General features: G+C 49.4%; 1 protein-coding gene across 3 annotated transcripts in view; it reads right to left on the reverse strand.

Annotated features, from left to right (window-relative positions):
* Positions 1–13,802, reverse strand: part of PNKP (polynucleotide kinase 3'-phosphatase) — a 76,133-nt gene that overhangs the window by 45,347 nt on the left and 16,984 nt on the right. For all 3 annotated transcript variants that reach the window (XM_073570938.1, XM_073570939.1, XM_073570940.1), the window contains exon 6: positions 2,094–2,151. In XM_073570938.1, coding sequence (XP_073427039.1) covers positions 2,094–2,151 — 58 coding nt within the window. The remainder of the gene's footprint in view (positions 1–2,093; positions 2,152–13,802) is intronic.

A 13,802-nucleotide genomic window follows, 5' to 3' on the forward strand; every position in this document is an offset into this window, starting at 1 on the left:
TTCTGACTGAAGAGCCCTCAGAAACAGATAGAAACAAGACGCGATACAGGAAGATCCACCGAGGAGGACTGTAACCAATCCTTCATTAGATCTGGACCAAAGGGGTATTTAGCCTCGATAGGCTTTTGCCCTGTGAACCGTTTATGTGGCCGGTCCCTATGTTTCTGGACAATGTCCTTAAACTCCGGATGGCTGGCAAATACCCTGCGTACACGTTTAGTCTTTTTAAAGGGGACAACATGTTCCGGGAATATTTTCCTCGTCCAACGTCAGAAACTTGTTGACTGACTATAAGAGAATCAAGCGACTCTTGGTCATTTGGGGGATTCTGAGGGATTGACGTGTCAGACTCGAATTCAGAGTCATGTTCGCTGCGAACATTGGGAGAGGGAGAGCGAGAGACAGAACTCACCGATGCTGAAGCGCGAGCGTGACTAGGGGACGCGTCATGGGTCTGCTTTCTAGAGACCTGAGGATCCCTTGAACGAGTACAGCCCCTGCTGGTGGGCGGTTCCCAGCCGTCGCCATAGCTCTCCTCGGGCGGTAAAGACGCGTTCTGACTTAAAGAGGATTCCCGGAGGGAGTCTATAGCCATGGTCAGTGACTCCACAGACCGTGACAGGGACGTAGCCCACTCAGGGGGACTAAACGCAGGGAGCACCGTTGCAGCGGCGGATGGCGTTTGAGCACAAGCTGGGTCGCAATCCGTGCATAACGGATTAGTATGGGCACTGGGCAAGGCAGTCTTGCAAGTGGTACAAGCGGTAAAGAACGCAGTGTGCTTCTTAGTAGTCCCCTTTTTTGCTTCCTTAGATTGACACATAGTGCCCCTGAAAGGGTTACAAGCAGAACCTGGGCTGCAGCTGCAGGAAATGTGCAGAGAAGAGGTTAAGCTTTGCTCTGAGAGCAGATGCAGCTTACCCACGGTCCTGATACTGTGTCCCCGGGAGGAATAGCGGTGGCCCTGTAGCGTCACCAGGTGCTGTCCATCAGTGACCGCGCCCTCGCAGCCTTCACATGGCCCCCGAGACTAGCAGGGCACTTCTCGTACAGAGCGAGAAGCGCAAAAGACGTGGACGGTCCTATGTAAAAGCCGGGGACTAAAGAACGGGGGGCCGCTGAGACTAGGTCAGCACTTCTCCCAGGGACCAGGACCCGACCCCATACCTTCAATCCGGTGCTTGCGCCGGCTGCGCTGTCCAGGAGCCTGCAGATGTCATCCTCCCGGGTGATATAGCAGAGCTGGAGGAGTTCTTAAAGGGGTATACCTCAATCGATCCTCCCTATGGGCAGAGGGATGGAGAGGCCATGGGGCTGATTCAGGGCATCCGAAAGCGCTCCTAAAGTCTTCTCCCTACACGCCGTGTGCTCCTTGCGCTTGCCCTCGCATCCATGTGGGGAGACCGGGACCGTAAAGGAACCGTCACCCTGAAGAATCAGGTATGCCCCAGTCATCGCAGGAAAGGGTACTCGGAGATATACTTCGTGTTCTCGCCTGTTGTTGGTTAGGGGGATAGCGGGCCCTTGAAAGGAACCGTCGCCCCCATTCACTCCGTTAATTAAAAAATAAAAAATTTACATCAAATTAAAAAATGAAAATAAAAACGGTGGGGACTGAAGCCAGACCCAAGTGCCTCCTACAGACACTAAGCAAGAACTGGGGAATTCCCAGCCAGCTTGAGGTTGTATACTGCAGGGGAGGAGTTAACTTTTTTCTGTGTTCACTTAGTGTCCTCCTAGTGGCACGCAGCATAACACCCACAGTTTGTGTCCCCCGATGAGGCGTAGGAGAATATATTTTAGAGTCCTTGTACCTGCATGTCTCGTGGTTGTTCAACAGCTGCAACATATGCAGGGATAAGAAACAGGCAATCCCTGCATGTGTTGCTGCTGTCGAACAGCCACGAGACATGCAGCCTCGGGGACTCCAAACATATTGTAGCACGCCGAAGATACTCGGTTAGTACCTGAGCATACTCAGATAACACCATGCACGTTCGCTCATCACTGTTATCAACACCATTTTGCAGGAAGTCAGCAGCGTAAACTGTGATTCACCCACTGGTCAGCGTAAGACTAACAGCTTAACTTACCTTATATCCATCTGACAAAAGCGCTTTCAATTTTTTTGGTATTTCAGGATATAATATTCTGCAGGAGAGAAGGGGGGGGGAATTTTTAGGCAAGAAAAGTATAATTTCTTTGGTAATATAAATATGTATAAAGCGCACTGAGAAGTTTAAACCGATCTCAATAATTCACTTTATTATAGAATTGTATTTTTCGCTTTATAAGACGCACCTGATTATAAGACACACCTAGATTTTAGAGAGGAAAATAAGGAAAAAAATATTTTGAGCCAAATAGTGTGCAAATACCTCTAATAAAATAAAAAACATGGATTTTTGTGATAACTCACCGTAAAATCCTTTTCTCCGAGACGCTCATTGGGGGACAGAGATACGGTGGGGTGTATGCTTCTGCCGCTAGGAGGCTGACACTAAATGAAAAAAATAGGTTAGCTCCTCCTCCGTCGTATACACCCTCGCCCCTATTGCGGGCGGAACTCAGTTTGGTGCCAAAGCAGTAGGAGGACAACAAAATCAGCCTTAATACAGGTACAACATGTCCAGAAAAGGACCACCCTTATATCACATAAATAAATGCGTATTAACTAAACAAAAACAGAGCCAACTGGCTAATAGGGTGGGTGCTGTGTCCCCCAATGAGCGTCTCGGAGAAAAGGGTTTTATGGTGAATTATCACAAAAATCCATGTTTCTCCTTCGCCTCATTGGGGGACACAGATACTGTGGGACGTCCTAAAGCAGTCCCAGGGTGAGAGAATTGACTCACCGATCCAAGCTACATGCACCTCTTGTTTAAAAGGTGCGCCACCGCTGCTTGGAGAATCCTTCTACCCATGCTCGCATCCACCGAAAGCGGAGCATGGATATTATAATGTTTGGCAAATGTGTGCAGGCTGGACCAGGTTGCTGCCTTGCAAACCTGTTCTGTCGAAGCCTGGTGCCGAAGCGTCCAAGAGGCGCCCACTGCTCGGGTAGAGTGCGCTCTGATCCCTGCTGGAATCGGCGTGCCTCTAATGCGGTAGGACTCCTGAATAGTCAAACAAATCCATCTGGCTATGGTCGATTTTGAGGCAGTGAGTCCCTTCCTGCGCCCTTCGGGGAGCACGAACAGCGTGTCCGTCTGACAAAAGGGTGCCGTCCGCGACACATACCTCCGGAGGGCTCTTACCAGGTCTAACGTGTGAAGGGCCTTTTCCACACGGTGCACCGGTGCTGGACAAAATGCAGGCAAAGCAACATCTTCATTAATGTGAAAAGAGGACACGACTTTCGGCAGAAAAGGAGGGGCTGGTCTGAGGACCACCTTATCCTTATGGAAAGTGAGGAACGGAGCTCGGCAGGATAGGGCCGCCAGCTCTGAAGCCCGCCTGATGGAAGTGATGGCCACTAGGAACTCCACTTTCATGGAAAGGTACTTCAAAGAGATATCCTGAAGCGGTTCAAATGGAGCTTTCTGCAGAACACTTAGGACCATGTTAAGGTCCCAGGCGTCCATAGGCGCCTTATAGAGAGGTACCAAGTGGGAGACTCTCTGAATGAAAAGTCTTCACCTGCAAATGGGTAGCAATTCTGCGCTGGAACAGGATGGATAAGGCCGATATTTGTCTCCTGAGGGAACTTGGGGCAAAGCCCGAGTGTAATGCTCTACCGACTGAGCTATCCGGGCTCTCTAAGCCCGACTGGAGAAAAGCCAAGATGTTGGGGATCGAGAATCTCAGCGGAGAAACACCGCGGCCTCGATACCAAGCAAACATCTTCCAGGTGTTGTGGTAAATTCGTGCTGAAGCAGGCTTCCGGGCGCTAATCATTGTAGCGACCACCTCGCTCCCGAACCCTGCCTGGGTTAGAATCCAAGATTCAACGGCCATGCCATCAAATACAGGGACCCCGAGTTCGGGTGGCAAATCGGCCCTTGAGACAGTAGATCTGGGCGCTCTGGCAGGCGCCAAGGAACATCGGTGAGCAGCTGCATTATATCTGCATCCCACGCTTGACGGGGCCAGTCTGGGGGGCCAGCAGAATCGCCGGCACCCCATCCGTCTTGATCTTTTTGATGACTCTCGGAAGTAGTGGCAGTGGGGGTAATAGATATGGGAGGCGAAACTGGTTCCGTGGCAGAACCAACGCGTCCACCGCAAATGCCTGTGGGTCCCTGGCCTGAGCGACATATGTGGGCACCTTGGCATTCACACTGGTCCACATTCGGAGCTCCCCACAGTTGACAAATCTGCTGAAAAACTTCGGGATGTAGAGACCACTCTCCGGATGCAAGACCCTGCCGGCTGAGAAAGTCTGCCGCCCAATTTTCCACGCCCCGGAATGTGGACAGCCAAAATCACCGAGTGGTTTGCTTCGGCCCACTGAAGAACGAGCCCCACCTCGCACATGGTTGCTCTGCTGCGGGTGCCCCCTTGATGATTTATGTAAGCCACTGCCGTGGCGTTGTCCGATTGAATCCGGATGGGGCGGCCTGCTAGAAAGTGATGAAACTTCTGCAGAGCCAGCCGAATTGCTTGTATCTCCAATAAGTTGATCGGGAGGCGTGCCTCCTGTGGCGACCACCGTTCCTGGGTTGTGTGGTGGCGAAACACCGCTCCCCCACCGAGTAGACTGGCGTCGGTTGTCATTACCAGCCAATGACCTGGGGGGAAAGGTTTCCCCTGGGCCAGAGAGGAACTGGTTATCCAACATCCGAGCGACTGCCTGACTTGAGAGGACAGTCGGCACCGCCGATGGAGCGTGAAAGGATTCTTGTCCCAGGCTGACAAGAGGGCGTGCTACAGGGGGTGAAGGTGGAACTGGGCGACAGGTATCGCTTCCATTGCTTCAACCATTTTCCCTAGAATCCTCATCCCGGATCGGATGGTATGAGGGACTGGTTGGCGAAGTGTCCGGACACCCTGCCGGAGAGCTAGCGCCCTTTCCTGAGGGAGAATTACCAACCCTCGGCAAGTGTCGAAGATCATTCCTAGGAAGGAGATCCTCTGACTGGCACAAGGCATGACTTTTTGCATTGCCAACCATCCTAAGCGGGCAAGAGTATCTAGCGTGATGTTGACCTTTTCCTCGCATGCCCGTATGACGGGCCCTTGACCAAGAGGTCGTCCAGATAAGGCAAGACGACTAAGCCTCGAGAATGCAGTGTAGCCATGACAACTGCCATAATCTTTGTGAACACTCTGGGAGCCGTGGCTAGCCCGAAGGGTAGCGCTACGAACTGAAAATGTTGATCGCCGATGGTGAAGCGTAGAAACCTCTGATGAGGAGGAAAAATGGGAATATGCAGATATGCGTCCTGGCTGTCTATTGAGGCCAAGTATTCTCACTGCTCCATAGCCAATATGACTGAACGGGGAGACTCCATCCAGAAATATCTGATCCTGATGAATTTGTTCAGAAGCTTCAGGTCCAAAACAGGCCTGACAGACCCATCCTTTTTGGGAACTGCAAAAAGGTTGGAATAGAACCCCTGAGCTCTTTCGTGTTCCGGCACTGGAACAATGACTCCGTTGTGCTGGAGCGAATTGATGGCTCCCAATAGAGCCCTTGCCTGGGTATCCACCCTGGGAAGCCGGGAAATAAAAAACCGTCTTGGAGGATATCTGACAAATTCTATTTTGTAACCTGAGGCCACCAATTCCTTTCCCCATGCGTCGTGAGCGACATTGACCCAGACGTGGTGAAACCAGAGTAGGCGGCCGCCCACCTTGCCGGTGTCGTCTGGTAAAGGCTTCGAGTCATTTGGCCGACGATCTTTGGGATCTGGATCCCCTCGATCTGGGCTGCTGAGTATGCATTCTCCCCAATGGGTTGGCTCTATATGAGACCCGCCGCTCCCTATCCTGGTTGGGGCGGCCTGAGGCGGTGGAATTGGCCGCTGTAGTCCACTCGGGGTTGTGAAAGGCCTGAAAACGGGTGACAAAAAAGCGTTTTGACCTTTTGTTGAGGGAGAAACCCGCTCTTTCCTCCTGTGGAGTTGGAGATAAGTTGATCCAACTTCTCGCCAAATAGGTAGCCGCACTGATAAGGCAGGGAAGTCAAGGACTTCTTAGAAGTAGAATCGGCTCGCCATGTCCTTAACCATAGGGCTCTTCTGATAGAAATTGTATTAGCGGCAGCAAGTGCCGAGCAATTGTCCACATCCAAAGACGCATTGATTACATAGTTTCCAGCCATCGCCATCTGACCTGCGACCTCCGAAATCTCTGCAGGTAGATCCTGCTCCTGCACGACCTTGTTTAATGTTTCTGACCATGATATCATAGCCTTGGCTACCCAAGTTGCTGCAAATGAGAGAGCGAGCGCTGACCCTGACACCTCATATACTGAGCGAGCTAAGCTCTCTATAAGGCGATCCGTGGGATCCTTAATTGAGGAAACACTAGGGGCGGATAGCAGGGTCTTAGTGGCTCGGTGCGAAACCGGAGGATCCATCATCGGGGATTCCATCCATTCCGGAGCAAACGGATACCTTGTTTCGAGTGCCTTTTGACCCGAGAAACGCCTGTCTGGACGTTCTCTGTGCCGCTGCACTATGTCCTCAAACACCGGGTGAGAGGAAAAAATTCTGTGCGGGTGCTTCACTTGCTTACATGCCACTTCATGCCCCGTAGCCGCTGCGGGATCATCCTCAATCCCCAAGGTCTGATTGACGGCTTCTATGAGGCTGTCCACTGTTTCACGTGACGCTGAGTCGAATTCTGAGGTCTGCTCGCTATCAACCACTGGTGACGGGGAGCGAGAAGCAGAACTTATGGATGCCAAGGCACCAGATGGACTGGGTGACACCGTGTGGATTCGTTTCCCTCGGGTCTGTCTGGAGTGAGAGCGGCCCCTGCAGGCGAGAGGCTCTTGTGAGGTGGAGGTCCCCTCTAAGGCCGGCGAGCCACTGTCCCTGCCCCCATCTGAGGCCTGAAGGGACTCAATTGCAAGAACTGTGACAGTGATAGGGCCCACTCAGGGGGGCTTGGCACATTGGTCGCGGTCGCAGGGGAGGACGGACACTGAGGTTCTGTTAGGCGTCAGGTTCCGGACGCTGCACAGCAGGAATCCCGAGCCTTGTCCTCTGTGGTCTGCCCACACCAGCATTGTGGGTTCGGTCACAGGGGAGGGCTCCTGGGCACGTTTGGAGTCGCCAGCTTTGAATAATCGCTTGCTCTGCGCCCGCGGAAACGCAGCCCGACAAGAGATGCATGCTGCTTCTTCGGACATGCTGTATCTGTCCGCTGCTGGGGATAGGGGGAAGGAGGTAGCACTTCGTTTTCCCTGTGGTCTCCACGACAGCACTTACCCCAGTCCTGTGCAAACCCCCACCCCCCGGCTCCTGGACGTCTCCGCACAAAAATCGCGCGCCACCAGCTGAGGGGAGGACCGCCAGCATATAAACCGGTCCAGGGGCGGTACTTCCGGGTCTGCGCCTAGCCGCGCTCCGAAGCCAGGGGACTAAACTTATCCCCCGCTGCCCAGGCCTGGGGGGCGGGCCGCCGGAAGTGACGCGCGGCCCGTAGGCGGAACTTCCGGTCGCGGCCTAGCTTCGGCTAAAGCCGCGGTCTCAATTTATCCCCTGCCCACGATGGGGGGGCGACTCCATGGCGGCACAAAAAAAATGGCGCTACTTACTGGCTCAGGCTTCTCCGCACCGCTGTGCAGCCACTGGCCGGTGGCATCTGACAGCTAAGGGGTTCAGCCCCGGATCTTCGCCGTAGGAGCCCTCCCAGGCCCTCTCCTCACTGACGATCCTCTTCAGCTTCCCAGCTCAGGTATGTGAGGGGGCCTTGACAAAATAGGACGATGCAGCCACCCTAGCTCCATCTAACCCTTTAGGGGGTGAGGAGAGGGCCGTCCGCCGCCTTGCAGCACCGCAGTCTAAGCATTGGTGGAGCAGTGGCGGCCGCATGAACTAGTCTTGTGCCTATGTACAGCCCATGGTTTCAATACCTAGGAGTGGTCAGTGCTAAGTCCGGCATTGTGTCCCACGTCGCGGGAGAGGATACGTGGAGGGACACTTGCACGTGCTCGCCTGTTGATGGTTTGGGGAAATCGGACCCTTTCAATAGGATCCGTTGCCCCTGTCTCATCTTCATAGATGGTAAAATTAAAATAAAAAAAGGCCCAGATATGTCCCACAGTGCGGGAGAGGATACGTGGAGACGATACTCAACACGTGCTCGCCCGTTGATGGTTTGGGGAGATCGGACCCTTTCAATAGGGTCCGTCGCCCCCGTCTCATCTTCATGGGAAAAGAAAAAAAGAAAAAAAAAAGTCTGGAGCAAAACCAGACGTGTGTGCGTCCATGGACACTAAGCAAAAAACTGAGTTCCGCCCGCAATAGGGGCGAAAGTGTATACGACGGAGGAGGAGCTAACCTCTTTTTTTCACTTAGTGTCAGCCTCCTAGCGGCAGAAGCATACACCCCACAGTATCTGTGTCCCCCAATGAGACGAAGGAGAATATTATCTGTGGATAACGCTCTGTTATGGGGATCTGCGAATTACAGTATAGTGCCTTCAGTACCGTATATTGTGACTACCACCCCCCCTCATCCTCAGGAATACACTCACTTACTGTATACATGGATGTACTCTGAAAGATGAGGGAGGTGGTAGTTATATTTGCAATGAACACTTTGGACACTACATTACAATGTATATTTACACTAAATATGGCTAGAACCCCCATCATTCTTCAGAATATACCCATTAATACAGTATATTCTGAAGGATGATGGGGGCTGTTTGCTCACCTTTCCTAAAAGGATCTCGTACTTGTGAGTACCGTAGTTCCAACATTAAATAATGTGCAGGGACAGATATGTGATTGATGGAGGGAACTGTTGCTGAGCTGCCTCCACCAATCACGATAAATCCCTACAGAGGAGGAGGAGAATCGCTCTTCTCTCCCTCCTCAGCTTTAGTCCTCTTTCACACATCCATGTCTCCGGTACGTGTGGTGACCCTGTTCACATGTACCGGAGACACTAACGCACGTAGACCCATTCAAATGAATGAATCTGTGCACATTTCAGTGTTTCCAAGGACCATGTGTCCGCTTTTTATCATCAGCATAAACGTTGCGCACACGGAGAACACACATTGATGTCAGCCATGTGACATGCATCGGCGCCGGGGATAAAGCGCTACAGTAAGCGCTGTTCCCCGGCGCCGGGTGCTAAAGACAGCTCTCAATCTCCCCTGCTCTACTGGCGATCGCGCGAGCAGAGGAGAACGATGAGAGTAAGGCCGGGATCACACATGCGAGAAACACGGCCGAGTCTCGCATGTCAATACCGGCACTGCCGCTGGTACTCGGGAGCGGAGCGTGCCGCTCCATGTATAGCTATGCGGCCACACACTCCGATCCGAGTGCCAGATATTAACATGCGAGACTTGTCCATGTTTTTTCACATGTATGATCCCGGCCTTACAGTCATATGTTAAAGTTTGGGCACCCCTATTAATGTTAAGAATTGTTATAAAGAAAAAAGGTTGTTTTTGCAACAGCTATTTCAGTTTCATATATCTAATAACTGATGGACTCAGTTATATTTCTGGATTCAAATGAGGTTTATTGTACTAACAGAAAATGTGCAATCTGCATTTTAACAAAATTTGACCAGTGCAAAAGTATGGGCACTGCAACATAAAAGTGACATTAATATTTCGTAGATCCTCCTTTTGCAAAAATAACAGCCTCTAGTCGCTTCCTGTAGCTATTAATGAGTTCCTGGATGAAGGTATTTGTGACCATTCCTGTTTACAAAACAATTCCAGTTCAGTTAAGTTTGATGGTCGCCTAGCATGGACAGCCCGCTTCAAATCAACCCACAGATGTTCAATGATATTCAGGTCTGGGGACTGGGATGGCCATTCCAGAACATTGTAATTGTTCCTCTGCATGAATGCCTGAGTAGATTTGGAGCGGTGTTTTGGATCATTGTCTTGCTGAAATATCCATCCCCTGCGTAACTTCAACTTCGTCACTGATTCTTGCACATTATTGTCAAGAATCTGCTGATACTGTTTTGAATCCATGCGACCCTCAACTTTAACAAGATTCCCGGTGGCGGCATTGGCCACACAGCCCCAAAGCATGATGGAACCTCCACCAAATTTTACTGTGGGTAGCAAGTGTTTTTCTTGGAATGCTGTGTTTTTTAGCCTCCATGCATAACGTTTTTTTGTATGACCAAACAACTCAATCTTTGTTTCATCAATCCACAGGACCTTCTTCCAAAATGTAACTGGCTTGTCCAAATGTGCTTTTGCATCCCTCAGGCGACTCTGTTTGTGGCGTGCTTGCAGAAACGGCTTCTTTTGCATCACTCTCCCATACAGCTTCTCCTTGTGTAAAGTGCGCTGTATTGTTGACCGATGCACAGTGACACCAACTGCAGCAAGATGATGCTGCAGGTCTTTGGAGGTGGTCTGTGGATTGTCCTTGACTGTTCTCACCATTCTTCTTCTCTGCCTTTCTGATATTTTTCTGGGCCTGCCACTTCTGGGCTTAACAAGAACTGTACCTGTGTTCTTCCATTTCCTTACTATGTTCCTCACAGTGGAAACTGACAGGTTAAATCTCTGAGACAACTTTTTGTATCCTTCCCCTGAAAAGCTATGTTGAATAATCTTTGTTTTCAGATCATTTAAGAGTTGTTTTGAGGAGCCCATGATGCCACTCTTCATAGGAGAATCAAATAGGAGAACTACTTGCAAGTGGCCACCTTAAATACCTTTTCTCATGATTTGATACACCTGGCTATGAAGTTCAAAGCTCAATGAGGTTACAAAACCAATTTAGTGCTTCAGGAAGTCAGTAAAAAGTAGTTAGGAGTGTTCAAATCAAGAAAATGATAAGGGTGCCCATACTTTTGCACCGGTCAAATTTTGTTAAAATGCAGATTGCACATTTTCTGTTAGTACAATAAACCTCATTTGAATCCAGAAATATAACTGAGGCTGGTTTCACATTTGCGTTTTTTAGCGCTGGAAAAAAACGCATACCTGCGCATGCATTTTTTCCCCTATATTTAACATGGGTGCGCATACCTGCGCGCTGGTAAGCGCATGTATGCGATTTTCATGCGCTGCGTTTTTTTGGGGTGTGCGTTTGGATTTTCCAGACGCAGCATGTTGCATTTTTTGGCCCTGCAAAAAAGCGCATGCGCACATATGCGCACGTTTTGCGCTAAAAATGGCCATTATAGCCTATGGATGCGCATACATGCGCACTGGCATGCTCATGTATGCGTTTTTTTGCACATGCGATTTTTTTTTTAAACATGGAATTTAGGGGTTTGGGTTAGAGTTAGGGTTAGTTAAGGGGGTTTAGGGTTAGGGTCAGGGTTAGGGTTAAGTATGGTTTGGTTAAGGGTCAGGGTCAGGGTTAGGGTTAGGGTTAAGTATGGTTTGGTTAAGGGTTAGGGTCAGGGTTAGTTAGGGTTTAGGGTTTGGGTTAGGGTTAAGTATGGTTTGGTTAAGGGTTAGGGTCAGGGTTAAGTATGGTTTGGTTAAGGGTTAGGGTCAGGGTTAGGGTTTAGGGTTAAGTATGGTTTGGTTAAGGGTTAGGGTCAGGGTTAGGGTTAAGTATGGTTTGGTTAAGGGTTAGGGTTAGTTAGGGTTTAGGATTTGGGTTAGGGTTAAGTATGGTTTGGTTAAGGGTTAGGGTCAGGGTTAGGGTTAAGTATGGTTTGGTTAAGGGTTAGGGTCAGGGTTAGGGTCAGGGTTAGGGTCAGTTAGGGTTTAGGGTTAAGTATGGCTTGGTTAAGGGTTAGGGTCAGGGTTAGGGTTAAGTATGGTTTGGTTAAGGGTTAGGGTTAGGGTCAGGGTTAGGGTTAGTTAGGGTTTAGGGTTTGGGTTAAGTATGGTTTGGTTAAGGGTTAGGGTCAGGGTTAGGGTTAGTAAAGTCAAGGTTTGGGTTAGTGTGAGGGGCCACCTAATGTTGGAAAAAAACGCAAACGCGGTAAAAACGCACTAAAAACGCTGCGTTTTTTTCATGCATGCTCATAAAAATGCTTGAAAAAAACGCAGCAGTTGTATGCTTTTGTATGCGTTTTTTCAATGCGTTTTTTTGCGGGAAAAACGCGCTGCAAAAAAAAGCAAGTGTGAAACTAGCCTGAGTCCATCAGTTATTAGATACATGAAACTGAAATAGCTGTTGCAAAAACCAAAATTGTTATAAAGAAAAAAGGTTAACATTAATAGGGCTGCCCAAACTTTAACATATTCTTAATGCAAGGCACGTCACTCCGAGTGTGAAGACGGGGTGCACAGAAAAAGGGTACCAATCCCAATATAATATATAAAAAAAATATGAAATCTGGCACTCCCAATTGCAGAGAAAAGAATTTTCGTTTTATTCACAGCTTTAGTTTTCCACAAGACATTTATTGTGTAACGTTTCGGTCCTTAAAATGGACCTTCTTCAGACCTGGGAATAATCTTGTCAATGCTCACAAAAGACCTCGTGGGCCAGAGTAGCAGGGAGCAAATGTGAAAGAGCCGATCAAGTGGAGCTGTGAAGAGACATCAAATGAAAGTCGGCGCTATCCGGTGTATGTCATATCAAAAGGAAAAGGAGCGCTCCAGAAAAGGCATGTCTATTAGATGCTCCAAATCTGGCTCTTTGATCGGCTCTTCCCACTTGACCTGTAGCAGGGCAAGTGGGGTTCATATTTGTGGGGTTGATGTCACCTTTGTATTGTCAGCTGACATCAAGCCCACGGCTTAGTAATGGAATGGCATCTATAAGACACATATCCATTATTAATCCTATAGTTGAATTATAAATAAAGACACAGCCAGAATAAAGTCCTTTAATTGAAAAAAAATGACAGACTCGTTTAATAATCTCAATTAAACCATACTTACGGCATCGCCTATTTCCACCAAAGCCCTCGATGTCCTGTAAAAAAAAGTAAAATAAAAAAACAACAATATACCATACCTGTCTGTCGTGGTGTCACACACCGTAATCCATGTCTGGGGGAGAAACAGTTTTCAAGTTTTCAGCCTGGATAGTGCCAAGATGCGACCGTCCAGGCTGAAAACCACTAGTGAATGAGCTGCTGTGAGTGCAGCATCATTCACCAATGGTGACATCATTGAGGCCGGGCTGAGAGCTCCATTTGCGACCTGCGCCGCATCAACGGCCATTTTCCTGGAAAAATCGCGTAGAGGCAGGCGCGGATGGAGATCTTAGCTTTCCTCCATTTGCACCGACTGAGAAGCTGGATGAAGAATGGCGGCCGCCATATATCACCACCACAGGGCCACCGCTCACTGCCGTACCACCACCACCGCAACACCCCCAGCGCCGGATCCCCAACATCGGTAAGAACAGTGTTCGATTTATAAGACGCACCCCCATTTTCCCCCTAATTTTGGGGATCATAAAAGTGCATCTTATCTGAAAAACAGAGTATAGTCTTAAAAATATATTATATAATATATATATAAAAAAAATAAATAAATTTATAGGGAAATGAATGCTATATGGCTACATAATATAGCAGACTTCGGAGAATTTATAGGACGGGGTTTAACTTGCTGATCGTTGGGATCCCCATTGCTCTAGATTGGGGCTTTGCAGGAGTTAGAGGGGGCACATGCTTGGCTTCAGCTCCATTCACTGTCGAAGGGACTGCCAGAAAAAAATGAGAGCGCTGTTCTCTACATTATACTTATTTGGACATCCCTCCCTTCAGAGTGCAGGGACA

Source organism: Dendrobates tinctorius, unplaced genomic scaffold (genome assembly GCF_039654945.1).
Source record: "Dendrobates tinctorius isolate UK_male_01 unplaced genomic scaffold, ASM3965494v1 ptg000028l, whole genome shotgun sequence".
NCBI lineage: Eukaryota > Metazoa > Chordata > Amphibia > Anura > Dendrobatidae > Dendrobates > Dendrobates tinctorius.